At 42.0% G+C, this 26714-nt stretch overlaps 1 protein-coding gene across 2 annotated transcripts; it reads left to right on the top strand.

Moving 5' to 3' along the window:
• Cep97 (centrosomal protein 97) lies at nt 1-26714 on the top strand. 2 transcript variants are annotated; one of them, XM_027412509.2, is made up of 11 exons: nt 1-154; nt 3745-3887; nt 6597-6755; nt 7191-7292; nt 10367-10480; nt 11356-11522; nt 15803-15967; nt 16735-16859; nt 19013-19790; nt 23642-23717; nt 25656-26714. In XM_027412509.2, the coding sequence occupies exons 1-11, from the start codon at nt 112-114 to the stop codon at nt 26388-26390; spliced, it is 2607 nt and encodes an 868-aa protein (XP_027268310.1). In that variant the 5' UTR covers nt 1-111; the 3' UTR covers nt 26391-26714. The 2 variants fall into 2 exon arrangements, with proteins under 2 accessions (XP_027268310.1, XP_027268311.1); XM_027412510.2 differs by lacking the exon at nt 1-154 and adding an exon at nt 212-1089.

The following is a 26714-nucleotide window of genomic DNA, read 5'->3' on the forward strand; positions in this document are numbered from 1 at the left end:
CGACTGAGTGCTGTGCATCCTGGGAGTTGTAGTTTGCAGTTTCCCACCTCTGACTACATAGTCTACAGAACGGCTGAGGACGGTTGCTGGTGTCATTAGCAAGCAGCAACTATGGCGGTAGCGCGAGCCGACGGGGCTCTGGCTCCGGGAGAAGGTAGGACGATTCCCATCCCTGAACTCCAAAGTTTACTTCACTAAATCATATTAAATAGTTGCTTAGTGTAAAGAGGAAGCCTGGGTTTCGAGGTGCAGTTTTGGACCAGTTCTTTTGATACGGGGCTGTAGGCAGCGCGGAGGCGCATTACCTACTGGGAGTTGTAGTCCCGCTCTCAGGTCCGGTTTGGCAGCATGCGGTGAAGGCGGCTGGATGAGGGACTTCAGCCCCCAGGAGCCTTCGCGGTGCCCGGCGCCCCCGTCCCGCGCTCTCCCTAGTCTGACTGGGCAGTGGGCTCCGGACTGCGGCGACCTTTCTGGGACGTTTACTTTGAGTTCCGAGTGCCCACGGGAAATTGGCAGAGTCTCTTTCTTTCCTCTGTCCCCTCCCCCATCGGTTCCGAGAACGTTCAGGAAGCATCTTATCTGATACCACCGCATCACAGTCTGCCTGAACTCTTCCTTGGAAGTGGCCAGTACCCGTGGTAGAATCTGGGGGTGACCGGGACACCCGTTGCTCCCCCGTCATTCTGCAGGCCGGGTCCCGGGGTCGAGTTTGGTCTTTGTTTAGCAGAGCGCAGGCGAGGGGTGCGCCTGTGGCTGGAAGATGCCTCCGTGGGGCGCCGGACCTGAGCTTTTGTTTTGGTTACACTCTGAGGCGTGGTAGCCGCTGGCTGGATTGGGGCAGACAGGGATAGAGTCGGGGCTCATAACCTGGGGACCCTGAATTTTTGAGGGGAGGAGTTCGGCTAAAAGATGTGTCGACCTTTCGGAACTGTGTGCAAACGCTGGGTGCGCTTTTCTGCGACAGCATAGTTTTCATCTTTCAAGAAGCGGCTCACGACATCTCCCGTGCTAAGAAAACTGAAAAAAACTTTGAAACCTTCTAGAAGAGAGTTCCGAAAAATTTATTTCCCAGGGTATCCTAGTCTGATGGTAAATTTGAAATTGGCAGTTACTCTGGCCCCGCCCACTATGGTCGCTGCCTTTCCTAAAACTCTCTAGCCCTCCAAGACAACAGACGAGAGCAGCCTCTAGTATTTACAGAGCAATTTTTTTTTACAGCATTTTTAAAAATTTGAATTAGAAACAAGATTGTTTTACATGTCAATCCCAGTTCCCTCTCCCTCCCCTCCTCCCCTACCACCCCTCCCCCAACTGAAACCCTACCTATCACATATCCTTTCTGCTCCCCAGGGAGGGTGAGGCCTTCCATAGGGTGTCACCAGAGTCTATCATATCCTTTGGGTTAGGGCCCTAGGCCCATCCCCGTGTGTCTTGGCTCAGGGAGTATCCCTCTATGTGGAATGGGCTCCCAAAGTCCATTCTTATGCTAGGGATAAGTACTGATCTACTACAGGAGGTCCCGTAGATTTCTGAGGTCTCCTCACTGAAACCCACTATCCCAGCTATCAGACTGGGGACCAAGAGCTCCCTGATGTTCAGGTCAGCTGTTTCTGTGGGTTTCACAAGCCTGGTCTGGACCCCTGTGCTCATCACAGAGCCACTTTTTAAAAGCCAGATGATATTTTGAGCACTTTTCTTATATTATCTCAAGTTTTCATGTAGAAAATATTTATATTGTATTCTCACATTTTTTTCCCTCAAGACAGGATCTCATTATGTAGTTGTGACTGGCCTAAAACTCACAGAAATCCTCCTGCCTTTGCCTCCCCAGTGCTAAAATTAAAGATGTGTATTACCACAAGTGGCTCAGCCTCATCCCCTGTCCCCTTTTATGTTTGAGACGATTTCTTTGTGTAGTCCCTGACTATCCTGGAACTGGATCTGTAGACTAGACTAGCTTCGAACTCACAGAGATGATTCTGCCTCTTGGAGTGCTGAGATTAAAGCCCTGCGCCACCACTGTATGACTTTTTTCTTTTTTCTTTTTTTTTTTTTTCAAGACAGGATCTCTCTGGCTGTCCTGGAACTCACTATATAGACCAGGTTTCTCTGCTTCCCAAGTGCTGAATTAAAGGCATGCACCACTATGGCTGGTTAATTGTCATCCACAATTCATAGAGTAGGAAAGTTAACTCAGCGATTTGCACCTATAGAGGAAAGACATTGGAGGACACAGTGAGGAGGTAGCCAGCCTCTAGGAGAAAGGGTCTCAGTTACCAAACTTGGCAACACCTTAATTTGGGGAGCTTTCCAACTGAAAAAATGAAGGAGAAAAAGAGAAGGAAACTTGTCCATAGTGGTTAACCACAGCTATAGTTGGAATTCATGCTGCTGTGCTTTATTGAGCATTGCCTGCCAGGTCTGAGGCTGTGTGTGAATTGTTTGGCTTCACACCAACCTTGAGAAATCAGAGAATCATTTTATTCTATAGTTTAGTTAACTATACTTTGATCTTCAAAATATTCAGAAGTGACTGGGGAGATAGTTTAGTTGGTGTAGTCCTTGCTGTGCGAGTGTGTGGACCCAGGTTCAATCCTCCAAACCCAAGGGAACTTTTGGCAGCAAGAGCTTGTAATCTTAGTCCGTGCTGAGAAAAAGATGGATACAGGCAGATCCTTGGGGCTTGCTGGCCAACCAGCCTACCCTATTTGATGAGTTCCAGGCCAGCAAGAGACCCTGCCTCAAAGTGAGGGCCACAGAGATGGCTCAGTGGGTTATAGTACTTGCTATGAAAGCACTAGGGCAGGAGTTGAAATCCCTATTGTCCCTCCAAAAAGCTCCCAATGCGTGCCTGTAATGCCATGGAGGCTTGCTGACTTCCAGTCTAGCTCTAGGCTTCCAGGTTCATTGAGAGAGTGTTCGTGAAGAGAATGAAAAAAGGGACAAAGCAGGACACCCAGCCTTTTTTCTTCAGGCCTCCCTGGGCATGCATGATGTGACCCCACCATACACACTACTTTAGGCACTTGATATACTTGTAGTTAGGCCACAAACAGTTTGATCTCTATAAAAAATCAGTTCTAGGGCCTTGTATGGTGATAGCTATAGTCCCGGTACTTGGGAGATGGAGGAAATATCAGGAGTTCAAATCCAGCGTCAGGCGCATAGTTTATGCTAGCCTGGTCAGCTTCAGACTCTGTCTCAACACAAAATAAAACAACAGCAAAAGAAAAACAATCCAAAAAAAAGAAAAAAATTGAAGGATAACAAAAGGGAAATAATATCCATGGGAAAAAAAAAAAAAGACAAAACTCAAAAAAGAAACTTAAGACCAGCCAGGCAGTGGTGGTGCATGCCTTTGATCCCAGCACTCAGGAGGCAGAGGTAGGCAGATCTCTGTGAGTTCTAAACCAGCCTGGTCTACAGAGCGAGTTCCAGGACAGTTTCCAAAGCTACACAGAGAAACCCTATCTCGAAAGACTAAACAAACAATCAAACATAAAAAGAAACTTAAGCCCAATTTTAAAAATACTATTATTAGATACAAAATAAGGGAACCTCAGGGCCTTGCATGCTAGGTAAGGGCTCTGCCTCTGAGCTAAATTTTGAGGAAAAAAATGTATCATCCCAGCTCTGAGTTGCTATAGTTTTAAACTCTTGCTGCTTACTGTGCTCTGGTGTATATATATATTTTTTTCTCAGCTGTCATTTTTGCTTTCTAATAAGTTGTCTTCTCTTCTCAAGGCTCAGTGGTGAACTGGTCAGGGCAGGGACTACAGAAACTAGGGCCCAACCTGCCCTGTGATGCTGATGTTCACACATTGATTCTGGATAAAAACCAGATTATTAAACTGGAAAATCTAGAGAAATGCAAACAGTTAATACAGGTGGGTATGGGTTATATAAGACTAATTTATTACTAAATGAAACCAAAAAGTTATTCTCCATGCTTTGAGAGTAGTAAATGTTGCCTTAAAGTTTTATATGCTAGTTTTTGAAGATGAATACATGTATTACATTTCCAGTGATCTAGAGAAAGAAGCATCATTAAGTAGTGGGAACAGGGCCAGCAAGGTGGCTCAGTAGGTGGGAGTGCTTGGGCAGAGGCCTGGAGACCCGAGTTTGATCTGTGTGTGCCACAAGCAGAAGGAGAGAACGGACTTCTGAGAGTATGCTGGTGACATTTGCATGTGTACTGTTGCTCAAGTGTGTCTGCAAGTGTGATTCTTGAACACACACACACACACACACACACACACACACACACACACACACACACACACGTGCTCACTCTGTAAATATTTAAATTTTTTTTGTTTTTGTTTTTGTTGTTGTTTTTTTTTCCAGACAGAGTCTTTCTGTGTAGCTTTGGAGCCTGCCCTGTAACTGCGCTATAGACCAGTGCTCTTGTTTATTTTACTTTTTATTTATGTGTATTTGTGTATATCTGTATAATATGTGCCATATATATATGAGTACAATTGGAGGCCAGAAGAGAGGGTATCAGATTTTCCTGAAGCTGGAGTTATATATCCGTGGTTGTGACTACCTTACTTGGGTGCTAGGAACTGAACTCTGATCCTCTGGAAGGACAGCAAGTGCTCTTAAGTGCCAAGCCATCTTTCTACTCCTGTAAATATTTATATTTAAAGAGAACATTATATGTTGATGAAATATTGTGTTAATCTAATCTTTCCTTCATATTGTGGGCAAAGAGCTTATTCATCCAAGAATGTTGGGGTTGGTATTGTAATTTAAGAAAAGCAGCACTGGAGAGAAAGATGCCATGAGACAGGGTTCAAGCCAAGGGGTTTTTTCATAAGGGAAAAGGATCATAAAAAGGGGAAAGGGGAGGAAGAAGAGAGAGAGAAAAGAGAGGGGGGATCAGACAGACAGAGAGAGGGAGAGAGAGAGAGAGCAGGATGGGAGGTAGACAGGGCCCTTTTAAAAGGGAACATAGTGAATAGGCACAAGTGGTGCTATTAGTGGCTGCAGCTGAGGATGTATCCTGTCAGAACCCCAAGGCCAGTACAGATGCCTGAATACTAACACTTGGGATATACTTGAGTGCTAGGAGTACATGCTTAGCATACTCAAAGCCCTAAGTTTGTCAGTACTGTACCAAAACAATCAAACAAAAAGAAGTGTTTATTTGCTCCCTCTCAGTGTACCTAGCATTGTCCTAGTTTTGACTGAAGCATGTAGTTTACATTTAACCCAGTTGTTGGAGGGGTGAGATGGGCAGATGCTGAGAGCTAGCTGGCCAACCAACTTAGTCGAAACAGTGAGCTTCCAGGTCAGTGAGAGCCTGTCTTAAAGCAATCAGGACAGTGCTAGAGGGAGATACCCAAAGTCCTGCTCTAGGTTTTCATGTGTACACATGGGCATGTGCACCCATGTACTCACATATATGCAACATGTGAACATATGCCACACACACACACACACACACACACACACACACACACACACACACACTCCCTCCAACATACACCATCCACACACAGGTATCTTTAGTAATTGACAGAAGTCTCGTTCAGCTTTGTCTGTACTTTGTGTAAGCAAATGTTAATTATTTGTACTACTGGGTTTTGCTTTTCTGAGTGTGTATATAATGTATTTCTATCACAAACATTGCCTTTGCCCTCTCTGGTTTCCTTTCTATTCCCTCTAATCCTCTTTCTTCTCTCCAGTGGCCTCTCCTGCTTTTCCTTGTCTTCTCCTCCTCTTTCTCCCCCCCCCACTTTTTGTGATCCAGTAAATTTCTTGAGGGGCAGGAATGAGAGTCTATTTACCGTAGCGTGGACACCCTACCAGTGACTATGCCACTGAAGAGAATGTCTTTTCCTCCTCCACCAACCATCAGCTGTCTAGTAATCCTCAGGGATAGGTAAGCCTTCCAAACTCCACCCCACCTCCAGAAAAAAAAAAAAAAGTGCCATCCCCAGAAGTCAGTATTCCATGCCTCCCCCCTCTCCCCTGCTCTTACATTCTTTCTGCCCCTTCTCCCACCTCACTCCTGGAGCCTTGGAGGGGATGTTACAGATGTCCCACTTAGGACTGGGCACTTAGGAGCTATTTATTTGTTTCCTGCACTTTGAATCTTTGCAGTCACCACTCATCACTGCAAAGGACACTGCTCTGAATAGAGATGACCGCAGCATTGTTCTGTGGGGTGTGTAGTTATTTAGAAGGCAATTTGATAGGTACATTGTATCCATTTAGCAAAAAACATCAGGAGCTTCTTCACTAGGGCTTATGTCATCCCCAGCCATGGGTTTTTGGCTGGGTTTACAGTAACACACATGAATCCCTTCCTGTGGAGCAGGCGTCAGTTGGTTACCCCATAGCAGGCTCTCTCTCTCTCTCTCTCTCTCTCTCTCTCTCTCTCTCTCTCTCTCTCTCTCTCTCTCTCTCTCTCTCTCTTTGTGTGTGTGTGTATTTGATTTGATTAGAACAACAAACTCCAGTAGTTATATTGTAGGTAATACATATAAATAATATGTGTAAAAAATATAAATTGGGTTTGGGAATGTTTGTAATATGCGTGGACCTGTGTATTTGTTTCTAGGAATAATAATGTTCCCTTTTCACAGTTGTCAGTAGCTAATAATCGGCTGGTTCGGATGATGGGCGTGGCCAAACTGACTCAACTCCGGGTATTAAATTTACCTCATAATAGTATTGGCTGCATGGAAGGGCTGAAGGACCTAGTCCATTTGGAATGGCTGAATTTAGCAGGAAATAATCTGAAGGTGAATGGCTTCTTTTTTTTCTTGCTAATTAAATTTTGAGATTTATTTTTCATAGTAAATCTGTTCTCTGTGAAGAAGAAACTTGGCAAGTATAGAAATAAGAAGATTAAAAAATAAAAATGTCTACTTCTACAATCTGTGTCAACAAACTTTAAAAAGCCTCCATTTTGAACATATAGTATAATATAGTATTCTTTTTTGTTCGTTATTTTGTTTTTTGAGACAGGGTTTCTCTGTGTTAACAGTCCTGGCTGTCCTAGAACTAGCTCTGTAGACCAGGCTGGCTTTGAACTCACACAGATCCACCTGCTTCAGCTCTGCTGCTGTGCTTCTAGTGACAAGAGGAGGCAGGGGACCCAGCTACAAAGAATTAGGGAATGATTTTGTTTTTTGATTTTAAGTGCACTGAATAATGTGATGCTCTTCTTGTGCTAGACCATGGAGCAAATCAACAGCTGCACAGCTCTGCAACACCTTGATCTGTCAGACAATAACATACCCCAGATAGGCGATCTGTCAAAGCTGATGTCTTTAAAGGTGAGTGGGTCTTCTGCACTTCTTACAAATTATCACAAATAAAAATATTACTAAAAATGTGTTCTCTTGGGCATAAACTCAGCCTGCATATACTGTATATTACGAACCTGTCTGTCTCCTTTTGAAGGGGCCTCCCAGTAAAGCCCAGGCTAACCTTTCAGGGTCATCATGATCTTTCTCCCTCTTTCCAGAATTCAGGAATTACAATTGTAAAAACTTACCAACTTGTTTTTTTTTTTTTTTTTTTTTTTTTGGAGACAAAGTCTCATTGTATTGCCCTGGCTATTTCTGGAACTCCTGAGCTCAAGACTACTTATGTAATCTTGAGAATAAGAGTGCTTATGCCTCCCAAATTGATTGTTAGTTCCTATAAGTGATTTATTCATGTTATGTAAAAATAGTCCCACAAAAAACAAAAAACAAAAAGCCGGGCGTTGGTGGTGCACACCTCTAATCCCAGCACTCGGGAGGCAGAGGCAGGCGGATCTCTGTGAGTTCGAGGCCAGCCTGGTCTCCAGAGCGAGTGCCAGGATAGGCTCCAAAGCTACACAGAGAAACCCTGTCTCAAAAAAACCAAAAAAAACCCAAAAGCAACTTGTTAGTTACTTCTTATTTCTCATCCTCTGAATGTGATGAGTTCCCTTCATTTTAAGCTGGCTAACTCTAGGAGCCTTAGTCAATATCTAATATTCTGGTAAAGTTTGAAGCAATCCATCCTAAAGTTGAGGGTTTTTTTTTCTTTTTTCCTTCTTTTTTTTTTTTTTTTTATAGATTCTATTATAAAGCTCTCTCTTTCTATCCTGGAACTGGCTATATAGACCAGGCTGGTCTTGAACTCACAGAGATCCACCTGTCTCTCTGCCTCCTGAGTGCTAGGATTAAAGGCATGTGCCACCATGCCCAGTTTTATATTGTTTTTTAGATGAGAAGATCTATCATTATGTTGTCTGGGTTGGTCTTGAACTCCTGGGCTCAAGTGATCCATTTTGCCTAAGGCTTTGTCTGATGTATGTGTGTGGTTTTGTGTTTTCCTATTCTCAAAGATGCTGTTTTCTTTCTTTCTTTCTTTCTTTCTTTCTTTCTTTCTTTCTTTCTTTCTTTCTTTCTTTCTTTTTGGTTTTTCGAGACAGAGTTTCTCTGTGGCTTTGGAGGCTGTCCTGGAACTAGCTCTTGTAGACTAGGCTGGTCTCGAACTCACAGAGATCCACCTGCCTCTGCCTCCTTAGTGCTGGAATTAAAGGCGTGCGCCACCAACGCCCGGCTAAGGATGCTGTTTTCAATACTGGATATAATTTAACTAACAAAGCTAATTTCAATTAATAAACATAGAGGGTGGAGAGATAGTTCAATGGTTAAGAACTGCTGTTCCAGAGAATCTCGCTTTGATTCCCAGGTCCACTGGAACCACAGCTATTTGTAATCCTAGTTCCTGGGAATCTAAATTTCCCTTCTGATCTCCATAGACACCAGGCACACACATGGTGCACAGACATACAGTAGGTAAAACTACTCCATACATATGTAGTTTTTTCCTGTATTTTTACTTAATTAAATATTATTAGCACCAGATAGACTCTTCAAGCTTTAGAAGTGGAATCTGAAGTTCTATTTTCCCTACATTTTGAGCAGAAATAATTTTATAGCAACAATAATCCTAAACAACTTGATATTTACAACTGTCCCAATAAATGCTAAAAAAAAAAAAAAAAAACTCGAACTAAAAGATGATTGAATATTTTGTGCATTTTTTTCTTTTTGTTATAACTTTTTTTTTTCTTGAATGGATATATGAATAGCTAAACAGAATCCTGAATGTTTAGAGTATCTTAGACTTACACTGTTTCAAAGGTTTATTTGTTTTATTTATGTGTGTGTATGTGGGGGTGTCTGGTATATAGTGCATGTGGTGCACAGGAAGACAGAAGAAGGCATTGGATAACCTGGAGTTGGAGTCACGGGGTTGTGAGCCACTGGTAGGGAGACCAAGCCACTGAAACATCCCTCCACCCCTTGGACTTACTCTTTATTATTGCTGAATTAATATGGGCCAGCTATGTCTGCAAACAATAATTTCCACCTTTCTTTGTCTTCAACTAAGTAAAAACTGTAGCTGTAAAGTATGAATTATGGCTTATCCGTCTCTTTTGCCAAATTTGCTTTCTATATGATTGTTTCATTTTATTCGCATGTATGTGAGTGTATGTGCAGTAGATGCGGGTGTGGTGCATGGATATAAGTGCAGCTGAACACACCTGTGTGTGCACATGGTGAGGCTAGAGCATGATGCTGGCTATCGTCTTCTATCCCGCTCTACCTTATTACTTTGAAACAGTCTGCCGTTCATCTGGAAGCTCACTCTTAGCTGTTGGCTGGCAGACCAGCAATCCACTGATTTCTGCCCCAAGTTCTGGTGTCTCAGATATTAGCCAGCATGGCCAGATTTTTTCTTGGGTGCTTGGGATTTGATAACAGGTCCTCATGGTTGTACAGCAAACACTCTTATCCACTAAGCTATCTCTCCAGCCTTTATTTTGATGTGGATTTTTGTTGTTTGTTTGTTTGTTTGTTTTGTTGTTTGGTTTTTGGAGACAGGATTTCTCTGTGCAGCCCTGGCTGTCTTGGAATTCTCTCTGTAGACCCAGCTGACCTCAAATTCAGAGATCAGCCTGCCTCTGCCTCCCCAGACCTGGGAAAGGCATGTGCCACCACGCCCATCTTTATTTTGATATTTTAAAAGGAAATGAAAAACTATGTTGGAAATTGCTTTGTGTATTAAATTGTATAGCTTGCTAGTACATCATAGCTAGCATTGCTAGATACTACATCAACTATGTGTTCTTGTATAAGTCTTAAATCCTTGTTGGGCTAAAGCCCTCTTAGGAGCCTTCTCAGTATTAATATTTGAATTATGTGTGATGAGAAGTATAACAAAATAGGTCAAATTTGTTGTTGTGAGCCTAACCTTCAACAGCTGAGCCATCTCTCCAGCCCGGTCTTTTTATTCTTGCATGCACCATTTTGGCATTGTCAAGTCAATTTATTTAATTTGTTGATTTGTATTTTTTTCTTTCAAGACCTTGCTTTTACATGGAAACATCATCACCTCTCTTAGAATGGCACCTTCGTATCTACCTAGAAGTCTTTCTATATTGTCTCTGGCAGAAAATGAAATTCGAGACTTAAATGAGGTAAAATTTGACTCTTAGATCTTTCCTTCTGGGATCCAGAAAGGAAAAAGTCCAGACTCTGTGGGATCTAGGAAGGGAAAGTCCAGGAGAGACAGGAGAGGTTCTTGAGCTCATTTTGTGGTGGTGTGGGGTGGGGTGTGTGGGGGTGTAAAGACAGGGTTTCTCTGTATAACAGCCCTAGGTATCTTGGAACTAGCTCTGTAGACCAGGTTGGCCTCAAACTTATAGAGATTTACCTGCCTCAGCCTCCTGAGGGATTAAAGGTGTGTGTCACCACCGCCAGGCATCTTGACCTCATTTTTAGACTGTGACCATCTTGGGAGAATTGCTGCCCTGGTGAAACACCTGTCACTAGAGTACTTTTTTTTCTCCTTTTTCTTAACACTGGAGGTCATCAGGCTGAATTTCAGTTGTAATGCTACAATTCTCATCACTCGTGATTGGTAGGAGAGAAATTTATACTAGCCGCCAGTAAGGCAGCTTTTCCCTGGCTTCTATTATGTTTTCAAATATTGTTTTCTTCAAACTAGGTAAAGTCCTTTATGTCTGTAACATCAGCACTTAGTAAGTGGAGACAGGAGGATTAAAGCTAAAGATCAGTCTGGGTTTTAATGAGATCCTACCTCAAAGAAAGTAAATATGGTTTTCTTAACTAGAAAATAATGCTGATACTTCCTATTGTGCAGGAAGGACAAATGGCCAGGTTTTTAGAGTTTTAGAAGTTGGTGGCTAATATTAGAAAATAGCTTGATGCTTTTTAGAACAAGAGGGAAATTGTGACAATCTCAAATGCTGCCAAAATTATGTAATCAGCGGAAACCCTGTGCTTGACACTGAGCATTCATTTTGTTCAACAAAGATGTCTTTTGTTTTAGATCTCGTTTTTGGCCTCTTTAAGTGAATTGGAGCAGTTATCAGTCATGAACAATCCTTGTGTGATGGCAACACCGTCCATTCCAGGGTTTGACTATCGGCCATACATCGTCAGCTGGTGCTTAAATCTCAGAGTCCTAGATGGATATGTGATTTCTCAGAAGGAAAGGTGAACATGGTCTGCCTAACTGTGGTATCAATCAAGGAATCTTTTAGGAAAGATCATTTCTAGTTTGTTACAGATTAATTGTTGAATTTTTTAAAGTGTGTGTTTACAAGTTTAAACTGCTGGTGTAATCATAGCTCAGACCATTTGCTGGTGATTTGGGATTATCCCTCCTTTCTTAGAAAAGACAGAAGGTAAACATCAGGGCTGGGAGCCCGGTGTGGTGGCACATGCAAGTAATGCCAACACTTGAGAAGCACAGGTAGAAGAATTAGGTGGTCATTGTCATCCTGGGACACATTGTTGGTTCTACAACACCCTGGGCTATATAAGACCTAATCTTAGGGCCAGGGAATACAGCTCAGTTGGTAGAGTGCTTGCCTACCATATTTGAAGCCCTCACTCTGCAAGAATGAGGACCTGAGTTTGAATCCCAGAACTCACATAAAAAGCCAAGTATAGCTTCTCTTACCTGTAACCCCAGCATGGGGGAGCCGTGGCAGAGATGGATGGATTGCTGACTAGTCAGCAAGGAGCAAGCTTCCATTTCACTGGGAGACTATTTCAAAGCCTTGGTTTTCTCATAAAACTGGCCATGGTGGTGCATGCCCGTGATTCCAGCACTGGAGAGATAGAAGTAGAAGGATCAGAAATTCAAATCATACTTAACTACAGGGCAACTATATATGAAAAAAGAGGGTGAGGTAGGGGAGGGAGAGATGGCTCAGCTGATATGATCACTGGCTGGTCTTCCTGGGCTCTATTCCCTACACCACACGGTGGCTTACAACTAGCTGTAATTCTAGTTCTTGGTGATCCTATATCCTTATGTTCTCCAAATGCGTGTGGTACATAGATATACATGCAGGCAAAAATGCTCACACACATAAAATAAAAAAAAAATTAATGAAAAAAGTGAATATCAGCTCTAGAGGTTGGAACTAGTAAGTCTAAATGCCAAACTTACAACAATCTATGTCCTGAAAGTTCTTTTGTTGATTGCTTGGAAATGGTAACATTCATTCCTAGAAACCACATTATGTATGTGATATAAGATCTTGGCTTAATCCCACAAAAGCTTGTTAGCTATCTATCATATGTGTGAAAGGAGTACTTATTAATAACACATTAGAACCCAGTGGCCTTTTATGATGCCTCTAGGAAAACGCACATGGTGTTTTAATTTGGAACTTGAAGCAGACATACTGTACTGTTTCTCACCTTCTGATGCCTGTGACCATCCTTAGATCACTGATGGTCTCTGCATCTTGGAGCATCTTTTAGAGATGGTTGCATGATCATAGGAGCCTTCAGGAAACTGGAGCTGTGGAGATAGAAGGGATGATGGATTATTCTTTTTAACATGCCTCCTTTCCTTTTCTGCCCTCAGAAAATAGGCATTCATGGACTCAGCACACTTTTAGCCTTCACTTCCAAAAATCCATTTGGGAGATGGTTCTCTTTCCCCCACCTCTTTGGTTTCTGTTTTTGTTCCTGCTGCATACTCCAGGCTTGGTGTCCCACTACCTTCTGGCACTTCTGTTTCTATCTCTTGCTGTAGAATACTGGGATAACAGGTGTATACCACTGAATCTGGCTTTTAATGTAGGTTTCAGGGGTTGAACTTAGGTCATTAAGTCTGAGTAAACTGTGAGTTCGAGGGCAGCCTGGTCTCCAGAGCGAGTGCTAGGATAGGCTCCAAAGCTACACAGAGAAACCCCATCTCGAAAAACCAAAAAAAAAAAAAAAAAAAATTCTGAGTAAAAAGTGCTTTTACCTGCTTAGTCATCTTGCTGACCCTATTAATGCATTTTAAAATGAAAATATGAGCCGGGTGGTGGTGGTACACGCCTTTCATCGAAGCACTTGGGAGGCAGAGGCAGGCAGATCTCTGTGAGTTCAAGGCCAGCCTGGTTTACACAGCTAGTTCTAGGATAGCCAGGGCTACACAGAGAACCCAAGTCTCAAAAAACTAAAAAGAAAAAAAAGAAAATATTGTTTCCAGGAAGCATATCTTATGTTATGATTGTAAATTTCTGTCTGTTTTGAGACAGTGGTGTCTTATGTAGCCAGGCTGTTCTTGGGGTCTCTGTGTAGCCAGGGGATAATCTGATCCCTCTGTCTTCACCTCCCTCAGAACTGGGCTTCCAGGCCTGCTTCCATGCTGGCTTTATATGGTTCTGGGATTGAATCCAAGTATTCACGCATGCTAGGCAAATACTCTACCATCCAAACCACACCCTCAGCCTGCTCTAATTTTTTAGTATCTTAAAATATCAAGTTGGTAATCACAACACTTGGGAGATGGAGGCAGTAAGACTAGCTTTAGCAATAGCAAGTTCAAGGTCAGGCCCAGCTACTTGAGACCTTGTCTCTAGAAGCAACAACAAAAATAAAACCATCAGTTTATTATAGTTACATACTCCATAGATTGACTATGCTGACCTGATAATTTCCTGTGTGTTTGGCATCTTCCTCTCTCCTGTATCACCTAAAAATTGGTGATTTGGCATGGCAGTATGATCAGATTCAGTTTTGAGGTTTTATTTATTTATGTTTGAGACGTGATCTTTTTACATAGCTCAGGCTGTCCTGGAACTCACTATAGATTAGGCTGTCCTGGTCACAGAGATCTGCCTGCCTCTGTCTCCCAAGCACTGGGATTAAAGACGTGCACCACTGTGCCCAGCTAGTTTTGAGGTATTAAAGAGAGGACTACTATGTAGATACTATTGGATCATACTCAATGTCTGGATGTCTATTTCGTTATTGGTAGCTATGAATGATCCATGCCTGAAACCATTAATTCATTAAAGATTACAAAATGGTGAAAGTCTGTCATTTTTTATTAGTTATACTACTTATGTGAACTAAGTATTTATTGACAAATTTTGTATAGGAAATAAAGAATTAACAATATTTAATTCCCAGGCTGGAGAATGGCTCAGAGGTTAAGACTGCTCTTCCAGAGATCCTGAGTTCAATTCCCAGTAACCACATGGTAGCTCACAACTATCTATAATAAGATCTGGTGCCCTCTTCCAGTCTGCAGGCATACATGCAGGCAGAACATTGTATACATAATAAATAAACTCTTAAAAACAAAACAACAACAAAATTTAATTCCCATATTTACCAGTTTAAAAAAACATCCAGTTAGGTATTTTTAAAAACTGCCAGTAAGAGCTTATAGATTGCCTACAGAGCGAGTTCCAGGACAACCTCCAAAGCAATACAGAGAAACCCTGTCTGGAAAAACCAAAAAAAAAAAAAAAAAAAGAGCTTATAGATTGCTTCTGTTTGACAAAGTAAATGGAGAGAATGCTCATTGCTTCTTTGGAAATAATTTAAAAATATTTGGACTCAGCCGGGTGTTGGTGGCGCATGCCTTTAATCCCAACACTCAGGAGGCAGAGGCAGAGGTAGGAGGATCTCTGTGAGTTCGAGGCCAGTCTGGTCTCCAGAGCGAGTGCCAGGATAGGTTCCAAAGCTACACAAAGAAACCCAGTCTCAAAAAACCAAAATAAATAAATAAATAAATAAAATAAAAATTGGACTCATTAGTATGAACAGTTCCTCTAATTATGATACAAATTAAAATATAAGACCAAGGGAAGTGAGTTAGGAATATAGATAGAAAACTAGGGATTGTAGCACATGTTTGTAATTCTACTGCCAATGAGGTAAAGATGGACAGGTTGCTGGAGCTTGTTAGCTAGCCAGCCTAGCCAAAAGGTGAGCTCCGAGAGAGCCCCTTTCTCAAAAATTAAAGTGGAAAGCAATAGAAGAAGATACTCAACCTCCTCTCTGGCCTCAACTACACATGCTCATGAGTTTTCACACACATGTGCACACTCAGGAACTTAGACCACACACACACACACACACACACACACACACACACACAACCACCACCACCACAACCATCACCACCACCACTATCCATCAAAATTAACTAAAAACAAGCAAATCAGACGAATAATTTTTTAAAGATTTGTTTATTTATTTGCATTGGTGTTTTTCCTGCATATATGTCTGTGTGAGGATGTCTGATCCCCTGGAACTGGAGCTACAGACAGCTGTGAACTGCCATGTGGGTTCTGGGAATTGAACCTGGGTCCTCTGGAAGAACATCCAGTGTTCTTAACCCCTGAGCCATCCCTCCAGTCCATAAGTAATTTTTTTTAAATGAAATCATGTAGTGGTATTATAAGGCAAGATCACTGTTACTCAACAATGTGTTTTGACTGCACCTGTGCCATCACCTCTTACGTATTTTCTAGTTTGAAAGCTGAATGGCTCTATAGTCAAGGCAAGGGACGAGCGTACCGGCCTGGCCAGCACATCCAGCTTGTGCAGTACCTGGCTACAGTCTGTCCTCTTACTTCTGCCCTGGGTCTTCAAACTGCAGAGGATGCCAAACTAGAGAAGATTCTGAGTAAACAGAGGTAAGCCCATTTATATGTGGCAGCTGAGGGATTTAGAGGTGAAGGTACCTCAGACTTCCCTGTGGCTGGAGGGCACACATGGACACTCAGGCCTTTCGTCACTGCAGAGAAGCTGCGCTACACCGTGTGTGTGGCTTCTTCCATGGCAGTTGCTTTGCTAATCAGTTCTTGAAGGGTGAGCCAAACTATATAACAGAAGAACGGGAGATTTGTCAATGCCAAAGTTATAACCCAGTCCTAGATTTGCCTTGCATGTGTTAGGCCCTAGGTTTGAAAAGTTTTTGGCCTTTTAATATAGGTGCCTCATATAGCATGTGCTAATATTAACACTCTAGCATGGCTAGAGTGTTTAGTAATATCCTCTCTTATCAGAGATCCTGTCTTTCAGTGTTTTTGCATATGAAATTGTGTTTGTATGAGGTCATGTGGACAATTAACTATATAGATTGAGACAGGGTCTCATGTAAACTAGATTGGCTTTCAACTTATTGTGTGGAGAGGGTAACTTTGAACTGCTGGTTCTGTTGCCTCTACCTCCACAATGCTGGCTTTATAGGCATGTGCTGCCGTCCCTATCTTTATCTAATAATTAAAAAAAAAAATCTTAACTATTTTTACACAATGCTTTCAATGGAGACTATAGTTTGCCAGTGGCTAAAGACACCCCTCAGACTTGTTAAGTTTCTGTCTTAGCATATTAACCGAGGAGGCAGGAGAGCATTCCTTCTTAGTTTGTGGAGATGACAGCAGGTATTATTGGTTTCTAGGTTTCACCAGAGGCAGCTAATGAACCAAAGCCAAAATGAAGAGTTGTCTCCTCTTGCTTCTGTTGAAACAAGGGTACCCCTTACACCTGAGCGCTCAAGCCCTGTTCAAGATTTCCAGGAAAGCGGTAAGGAAGTCATTTATACCCAGTGCCTAAGAACCACTTGCTCCACTACTTTTTTTCAACTCATTTGACCTACTGGGTCATAAAACAGTTTGTTTCAGACAGGGTCTCTCTATGTAGCTCTGACTGGTCAGAAACTCACTATGTAGCTCCCAGGCTGGGCTTGACTTGAACTTGCTTCAAATCCTCCTGACTCACTTCCTCTTTTTCTTTTTTTTAATATTTACTTTGTGCGTGCGTGCGTGCGTGCGTGTGTGTGTGTGTGTGTGTGTGTGTGTGTGTGTGTGTGTGTGTATGTTGTTCTGCTTCTTCCTCAGGATTGTTGGTTGCTTTGGTCCTTGAGGTTGGAGGGAACAGAAGCAGGGAACAGGGTTCGGATGGCTGTGGGTATGACGGAGACAGCCCTCTAAGAGATGACTTTAGTGAATCAGCTCACCTTTAATCCAGAGTATAGGGAATATGTAGGATTGGGAAACCTGGGGACAGATCCTAGTTTGCATTAAGTGGCATGCTCCTATTACAAGGCTGGGTCTGTGGCAGCATGGCCCTATGAAAATAGCTAGAGCATGTTACTTAATTACCATGTGATCCACAGGGGACAAGTGTTTGCAGGGAACTATGTCAAGTGTCATGTTTGAGAAAATTCAGGCATCTGGGCCTAGAAACATCCTCCAAATAAAGGCAGGTAGAGAGTAGGAAGTCTCCTTGGGGGTGGGGGGTGGGGTCCTCCATGTTGCCAAGCTTAGAGAAAGCTGCCAGGCTATGGTAGACTGCAACCTCTGATCTCCAGGGTCTCCTAACATGTGTGAGAGTGTTTGAATGTGTACTATACGCATACGGGAGTCTGTGGAGTCAGAAGAGGACATTGGATCCCCTGGAACTGCAGTCACAGACAGTTGTCAACTATGGCTGTTGGGAACTGAAGCCTAGTCCCTCTGCTAGAGCAGCAAGTGCTCTCAACTACCGAGCCATTTCTCCACTCTTCCAGCCCCGTATTTCTAATTTTCAAAAAAGATTCTTGTGGGCCTAGAGATATAGCTCAGTAGTTAAGGTTGTCTACTGGTCTTCAAGAGGACCAGAATTCAGTTCCTAGCAACCACATGAGGCAACTTACCCAAGTTTGACTTTAGTTATAAGGGATCCAATGCTCTCTTCTGGGATCCATGGACATAGACATATGCACAGTAAAAGAAAAAAACAAAGCAAGCACTTGTGGACAGTTATCTTTGTATAGACTTAGTAATGTTGGCCTTGACTTCATGGGAATTCTTGTGCTTTAGCCTCTCAAGTGCTAGGATTTTAGGCATGAGCCACCACTCCTATTTTAATAAATCACTTTCCTTTTTTTTAAAATCTGAAATTCTTTTTTTTTAAACTTAAAAAATCCGTTTTATTTTTTTATGTGTATGTGTGTTTTGTCTGTTTGTATGCCTGTATCTACAAGCATCTCTTGTGCTTGCAGAGGCTAGAAGGAGCCAGATCCCCTGGAACTGGAATTACATTGTGAGCCTTCATATGGGTTCTGGGAATCGAACTCAGGTCCTGTATAAGAGCAGCCAGTACTCTTGATCACTGAGCATTAAGAAATGTGTTTTCTTAAAAATGTTTGGCTTGACATTTTAGTCCTGCTGGAGGCAATCATTTTATTGTACTTTACCATATTTTAGGGATTAAATTTTGTTAAAAGTAAACAACTAAGGAATTAGGGAGATGGTTCAGTGGATAAACTTGCTTGATGTCCAACTTGAGTTCAACCCCTCAAACCCACATGGTGGAAGGAGAAAACTGACTGCTACAAGTTGTTCTTTGACCTCTGCATGCAAACTGTGGCATTTTGCACACACACACACACACACACACACACACACACACACACACACACACACACAGTACATAAATAAATGTAAAAAATGTTTTATGTATACAATTAAGAAGGGTAGTGGTGACACACGCCTTTACTGCCAGCATTTGGGAGACTGAGGCAGGCAGGTCTTTGTTAGTTCAAGGCCAGCCAGGTCTACAGAGTGAGTTCCAGGACAGGCTCCAAAGATATACAGAAAAAACAAGTCTCTAAAACCATGCCCCCGCCCCCCCAAGAAAATAAAAAGCTCTTCAAATACTCGGTGATTTAAATGATGCTCTCTTGGTTCTTCTAGAACCTGTTCTCCAAATCAATTCTTGGGTTGGGATAAGCAGTAATGATGGTCAGTTATATGCTGTTAAGAGTAACTTCCCAGCCTCTGCACACCCTACAAGATATTCTCGGAATGACCTTCACCTGGAAGACATACAGACAGATGAGGACAAGCTAAACTGCAGTCTGCTCTCTTCAGAGTCCACTTTTATGCCAGTTGCATCAGGACTGTCTCCAGTATCACCCACTGTTGAGCTGAGGCTGCAGGGCATCAACTTGGGCCTAGAAGATGATGATGATGTTGCAGATGAATCCATGAAAAGGATGGAAAGCCAGGACTTGGATAAGGACAAGGAAAAGCCTTTATGGGATACGAATGAGAGTTCTGTTCAAATGTTGAAAAGTAAGATGAGAAAGGAAGTAAATGAGAATTCTGGGCTGTTACCTTGTACCAAGTCAGTGCTCATCAATGCTATCTTGAAAGAGGATAACCATGGTCTTACATCTTTCCCGGAGGCAGTTGGACATAGTGCATCCCACATAGACCCAAATGGTGAAGAAACCATATCTCCTACCGCTTCAGAGAAATCTCCCTGTAAGATTTTAACTCAGAGACATGTTGCTTTGGGACAAGATAAAGTCACTCTTCAGAAACTGAATGCAGCTGCCACTAAGCTTCAGGCCTGTTGGCGGGGCTTTTATACCAGGAACTACAATCCACAAGCCAAAGGGGTACGTTATGAAATCCGGCTGCGCAGAATGCAGGAGCACATTGTCTGCCTGACAGATGAAGTAAGGAGGTAGGTTGGAAACTGTGCTGTCTGTTGGCTTGGGATGCCAACTTGGGATGTTTTAGAACTCTGCTACTGTGGTCATGACACCAGGGGGCTACTGTTGGTGTAGTCATCTCCAGTGATATATTGGAAGCATCTTGAGAGTACAAATTGCCATATGCATCTCCATTCTCAGCATAGCAATTGGTACCTATATCACAGAAGATGTTGAGTGGCATGTGAACTACATAGGCATCTATGATGCTCAACAAAGAAGTAGATACTGTAGAAAAACTGGATAAGGAGAAAGAGAAAGTTACGTAGAACCAATTAGGTGACATAAGAGCTAGAGAAAAATATCAGGGATTATACAAAGGGACTAAAATTCTGGGACTAAGGTAGGAATTATTCCTCAGTTCCAAGGTTGCCAACCTATGACAATAGGAGTTCATTAATATTGGAACTAATGTTGTTTATTAGTATTATAGGTGGCTTAGGAGAAAGTAGCACAGGAACCTGAGAAGGAACAGCCAAGAGAGTATATTATATTCAGTTCCAGTGGGGCAAAATGTTTCAGGAGAAGTGTGAGGGTAGAGAAAAGTAGAGAGGGTGGAGGAGTGAAGGGTAGAGAAAGTGATGGTAGATTTAGCCATTATTGTAATTGGTGACCCTCAAGACTGTCCTCAGGTTCCATGATTTGCCAAATGGACTTACAGACCTCAGGAATTGTTCAGTCCATGGCTGCTGCTTATTATAGCAGATGTACATAGATTAAAACAGGGAAAAATCACATAGGGTAGATCAGGTTGCAGGCTTCTAGAGGTCTTCTCCCAGTTAACTCATAGAGGTCCAGGACTTACTTCCCATTGCTGGAATGTGTGATGACACATATAAAGTAGTACCAACCAGGGAAGCTCTCCCGAGCATTTTGGGCCATGGTTTTTATTGGGGTCAGTTATTTAGGCATTCAGTGCTCATGTGTGTTATGATAAATCTTTCTGCCAAAAGCCACCGAGCCCCACCGCCATGTGTGCACTTTACGCCAGCCGCCCGCCTGAGTTAGGGCCCAAATGAATACACAGAGAGACTTGTATTAGGTACAATGCTGCTTGGCCAATGACTAGGATTCTCATCTGTTAGCTCAGTCTTAATTATCATAAACCTATATATTTTATAAGACTTATCTTATAGGGGATGCCTTTTGCTTGCGCCCTCTCTTGCCAGTGGCTCACATCCTGCCGCTGGAAGAGGTGAAGGGGAAAGAAGGGAACACTTCCTATTTACTTTGTTTAAATATGAGTCTCCTTGCTATGTCACTTCCTGCCTGGATCACCACTTCTCTACTACATTTCCCAGAATCCTCTTTGACTCCTAGTCCTGTCTAACTTGCTATCTCATTGGCCAAACAGTATTTTATTCAATAATCAATAAGATAAATATAAAAAGAAGTACATTCCCCATCACATGTGAGTGACTTTTCTTAGATTTCTCCTTCCCTAGAGGTAAACTGGTACAGTGTCTGAAGGTCCCAGGGGAACAAAATGGAGTTTCACTAGGAATCACATTGTTAGCATAAACTCTAGTGTAACTCAATGCCTCGAGTTAACAAAGATAGTTTGCTCAGGTAGATATTTCAAGGGCTTGGAGGTTGCCTTCCTTCCTGTCCTGTATTTGGAACATGCAAAGCACAAACATCCCACATCCCAGTTCTGATGAGTTTCACTGCACAGTGAGTTTCCTAAGAGTGGTTTAGAGGTGTGGGAATGAAAGCCAATTTGAAGTGGATTGGATAATGGATAAAATAAATAAATAAAGAACTTAAAGAATGAGTGTCACCAGCTCTTGGGGGATGTTATTTTAATGAGGAAAAGAGTGTAGGTAGTTGCTGGTAGGGAATGTGTGGCTTCCAGAAATTGAACTCATGTCTTCAGGCTTTTCAGCAGATACCCTTTCCCTCTAAGGCATTTCACTAATCCTTGAAAAACGTTTTAAAAGTGGTGTAGTTAAAATGCTTGGGAATAGAGTGAGATTATGACAGTAGATTCGTGGTGTATGTTATTTTTAGGTAGTACACCTACTTGAATGTTGAGCTTTCTAAACAAAAGTGACAGGAATGGGCAGAGAGAAAGACCGGTGCTGAGACACCAGTGAATAGTGTGGGGAGTGGGAGAATTTATCAGGATAGCAGGCCTTCTTAGCAGAATGTCTTAGGGTTTCTGTTGCTTTGCTAAAACACCACGACCAAAAGCAACTCGGAAGGAAAAGATTTGTTACAGCTTATAACACTGGTCACACTCCATCACTGAAGGGAAACAAGTGCAGGAACTCAAAGCAGGAACCCTGAGGCTGGAACTGAAGTAGAACCATGGAGGAACAGTGCTTTCTAGCTTGCTCCTCATGGTTTGCTCATCTTCCTCAGCTTACTTGTTGTTTCCTCCGTCCCTCCCTCCGTCCCTCCCTCCCTCCTTTCTTCTGTTCCCATCTTTCTTTGTTTCTGTCTTCCTTTCTTTCTTTTTATTGAAAATATGTTTTTTTTTTTTTTTCATATAATATGTTCTGATAATGGTTTCCCCTCTCTCATCTCCTCTATCTCATGGAGTGGGCCTTCAATCTAATGAGATGGTTGATTATTTCCTCAACATTTGTGTGACTGTTGCACCAGTGTATCTTGCATCAGTCTACTTTCTTATACAACTCAGGACCACCTGCCCAGGCTTTGCATCACCTGCAGTGGGCTGGGCTCTTCTGTATTAATCATTAATCAAGAAAATGCCCCATAGACTTGCCTGTAGGCCAATCTTATGGAGGCATTTCTTTTTTTTTCAATTGAAATTTCTCTTCCTAGTTGTTTCTGGGTTTGTGTCAAGTTGCAGAAGAACACAGTCAGGACTAGGAGTTAGATAAAGAATCACTTGAAAATAGCAGTGAGAAACAGTTTGATGACTTTGTATAAAAGAAGAAAAAGGCTTCTAATTGAGAGAGCTACAATGCTTGCACTAATGGGTCTGTTTTGGCTAATGAAAAGCTCAGAGAAAGGTATAAGGGAGTCTGCTGCTTAAAATCAGGAGTGCCGCATGGCACAGAAGAATGAATGTCTTGGAGAGTCTAGAGAAAGTGGATAAATGTGTTGGAAGTTCTGAAAAGGGATGAGGTGTAGCTCAGGGGTAGAATCTTTGTCTAGCGGGTACAAGGCCCTGGATTCTCTATTCTGTACTGGAAAGATGAAAAACAAACATAAAAAAAAACAGGACAAAGTAGGGGTGATATTCCAGGTGGTAATGGACAACTAAGGAAGGCTCTGTTTTGGTATAGGCCCAAGAATCAAGACAGCATCGGTAATCTCAGAGGTTAAACTGAGGGATGAGAGCAAGTGATAGATGGGAGAGTCTGTGATACCAGGGAGAATCAGGAATGGGTCAAGCAGGAAATTGATGTCTGATGGGTTTAGTTAATGTCTTAGGAGAAAACAGTCTGTGATCCTGAGTACATAAGTGTGACTGCTAACTTTTGGAAGCTTTGAATAACCAGCCTTTTCTAGGCCACTACCATCTTGTGTTTGACTGGGAGACTGAAGGGCAGATAAAGAGGTATTTAATACGTAAGTATATGTACACATACTTAGACTCATACAAACATTCCCCTTTTGGTAATATTTGTAGAATGAATATGTGAATTTCAGTTTCAGATACATCTCATCTGGCTTCTGTCTTGTAGCATAGTTTTAAATAAGGTTAGAGCTTAGATACTCTAACAGTGGAAGCAGTGGTTATTAGGTCATTAATCTCTTTCTAATGCATTTGCTTAGTAGTTGTTAGAAACAGGAAGTTTAAATCAAAGCATTCTTCCTTATGTCAACACGATCTTTTGAATCATTGTAGACTAAGAAAAGAAAGAGATGAAGAACGTGTGAAAACTTTTGTACAAGAAGAGGCTGTCCGATTCCTTTGGAATGAGGTAAACCCCTACTGCTGATTTCTCTAGTTTATGTGAACACAGAAAATTACTAGTGAGGACAAAATCTTTTTGTTTCTTTGTGTAGCTTTGGCTGTCTTGGAACTCACTCTGTCGATCAGACTGGCCTCAAACTCAGAGATCCACCTGCCTCTGCCTCTTGAGTACTGGGATAAAGGCATGCATGATTGCTGCCCAGCCTAAAATCATTTTAAGCCTTTGGTTTTACTTGTATGGAAAAACTTTAAAATATGACAGTAATATACTGTAATAAAAAATTTCCTGATAATTTCTTAGAAATATTTAAACTTTTTTTTAGAAATATCTTTTTTTCTTAGAAATATCATAAGAAAAAGGTTATTGTAACTATATGCAACCTATATATTAAGGTAATTAATTTTTTTTTTTTTTTTTTTGCTTTTTGAGACAGGATTTCTCTGTGTAACAGCCCTAGCAATCCTGGAACTAGCTCTGTAGATCAGGCTGGCCTCAAACTGACATAGATCTGCCTGCCTGTGCCTCCCATCTACTAGGATTAAATATGTGTGCCACCATCCCCTGTCAAGATAATTAATTTTTAAGATGTTTTATTTATCATTAGTAGGGAACTGGTTAAATATATTATAAAAAATAACAGCACTCTATAGAATACTATGGGCCAATTAAAAAGGATAAAGTAGTAATGTAGACTGACCTGGAAAGATCTCCAGAATAATAGTAATAACAGTAAGAGATGGTGCTTAGCATCTGCTTGGTGTTAAAAGCTCTCTGAGGGCCAGTGAACTAGTTCACTGGGTGAAGGTCCATGTCATCAATATTGACAACCTGAGTTTGGTCTCTAGGACCACATGATGAAATGCAAGAACCCAATTCTTGCAAGTTGTCCTCTGACTTCCACAAGCATGTGTGTGCCCTCATCCATAAATTAAAAAAATAATTTAAAAAATTAAAAATACATATTAAAACTATAAGTATGTGAGACTATATAGAAAAAGTCCTAGGCTGGAGAGATGGCTCAGAGGTTAAGAGCACTGACTCTTCTTCCAGAGGTCCTGAGTTCAATTCCCGACAACCACATGGTGGCTCACTACCACCTTGAATGAGATCTGGGTGCCCTCTGCTGGCATATGGGCAGAAGACTGTATACATAATAAATAAAATCTTAAAAAAAAGTCCTGAAAAGATACACTTTCAATTACTATCAGAAAGTACTTGATGACCTAGAGCTATGTAGTGAGAACCTGGTAGTCACAGTGAAACTAAATTCTATTTTATTTTTGAGATAAGTTCTCATGTGATCCAGACTAGTCATACACTCACTATAGCTGAGGGTGACCTTGAACTCCTGATCCTCCTGCCTGCACCTCACAAGTGGTGGGGCTACTGATGTGCATCATCACAAATGATGGGTGTACTTCTGGGGCTGGGAACCAGTGCCTCATGCATGCTCGGCAAGCCCTCTACCAACTGGGCTACTCTATATTGCTTGCAATTAAAAAAAAGATTTATGTGTCTGGGTGCTTTGCTTGAATGTATGTATGTGCCCTATGTGTGTAAAGTGCCCTTGGGGCCCGAAGTGGGTAGTAGAACCCTAGGACCCGGAGTTACAGATGGTTGTGATCTGCTGTGTGGGTGCTGGGAACTGAACCCTGGTCTTCTGGAAGAGTAGTAGCAAATGTTCTTAACCACTGAGTCATCTCTCCCACCCCTTGCTTGCATTTTTTTTTTTTTTCTTTCAATTGTTTCTTAAGACAGGGTTTCTCTGTGTAATAGCTCTGGCTGTCCTAGAACTTATTTTGTAGATCAGGCTGGCCTCAAACTCAGAGAGATCCACATGCCCCTGCCTCCTGAGTGCTGGGATTAACGCTGTGCGCCACCAATGCCAGGCAAAAGGGGAAGATTTTTATATTATTTATAATAAAACTGCCTTCTGGTTTGCAGGTAAGATCTCTACAAGCTTGGCAGCAGACAGTGGAGCAGCGTCTAATTTCCTGGCAAACTGACATGCCTTCTGTGTCAAGTACTCTGGTGTCACCTAAACCTCCATTCCCACAACATCAGGGCCCCTCTTCTGATCAGAGTTCTGATTGGTTCCTTGCTGAGGATGAAGCTCCTCAAGAGAAATCTGTTCCGGAATTTCCAGACTCTGGTTTTCATTCCTCTCTAACAGATCAAGTTCACTGTTTGAAGGATTCTTTGGATTTTGAAAAAAGTTCCATAGAAAGCAGTGAAAGCTCCATGTTGGGGAATTCCACAGACACAGTGATGCACGGCAGACACCCCAACTTAGAGGCCATGACTGAGGAACACGGTGACTGTAGCAAGGAAAGCTCAAACAGTGAGCAGGATAACACCCTGCTCGAGCAGTATTTATCTTCGGTCCAGCAGCTAGACGATGCGGAAGAGAGGACAGACTCTGACGATGTGGCAGGAGACAGTATGTGCCACGTAGCCTGTTCTCCAGACGATGTGGCAGAAGATAGTACGTGCCATGTTGCCTGTTCTCCAGAAGGCTTGGATGCCTCATCTCACAGCGAGGCGCATAGAGAATCTCCCACTTTACAGGATGGGATTAGCCAGACACCAGAGAATTGTGAGTTAAGTGCAGACGTTCAAGGGCAGCCCCAGGAAAGCGATGCTACATTTCAGGTGTTACATGTGGGTGTCACTGTGTAGCAGTGACGGAAACTCACTTGGATTTTCTTAATGTTTTCAGTTGCTTCTTTTCTTTTGCAAGGGAGCAATCCTGTCCCCATTGTGTTATTGTTTATATGAAATTTGTATTCTTGTCCCATATTTTTCAGGTTTGAGATATTGAGCTAAGTCTTCATTTTGATTGTACTAATGTACTAAGAATATTGATATTAAAAGGCATGTGCACTTTATTTCTTAACAGTTACACCAATAATGTTTCTTTCACATATTTCCTTTCAAAAAACAGTTTCTTGAAGTAGTTGTGGCAATTTAATAGAAGGATTTGGTTCTTTTTGTTTTGTTTTG

Source organism: Cricetulus griseus, chromosome 4 (assembly GCF_003668045.3).
Source record: "Cricetulus griseus strain 17A/GY chromosome 4, alternate assembly CriGri-PICRH-1.0, whole genome shotgun sequence".
NCBI classification, from domain to species: domain Eukaryota; kingdom Metazoa; phylum Chordata; class Mammalia; order Rodentia; family Cricetidae; genus Cricetulus; species Cricetulus griseus.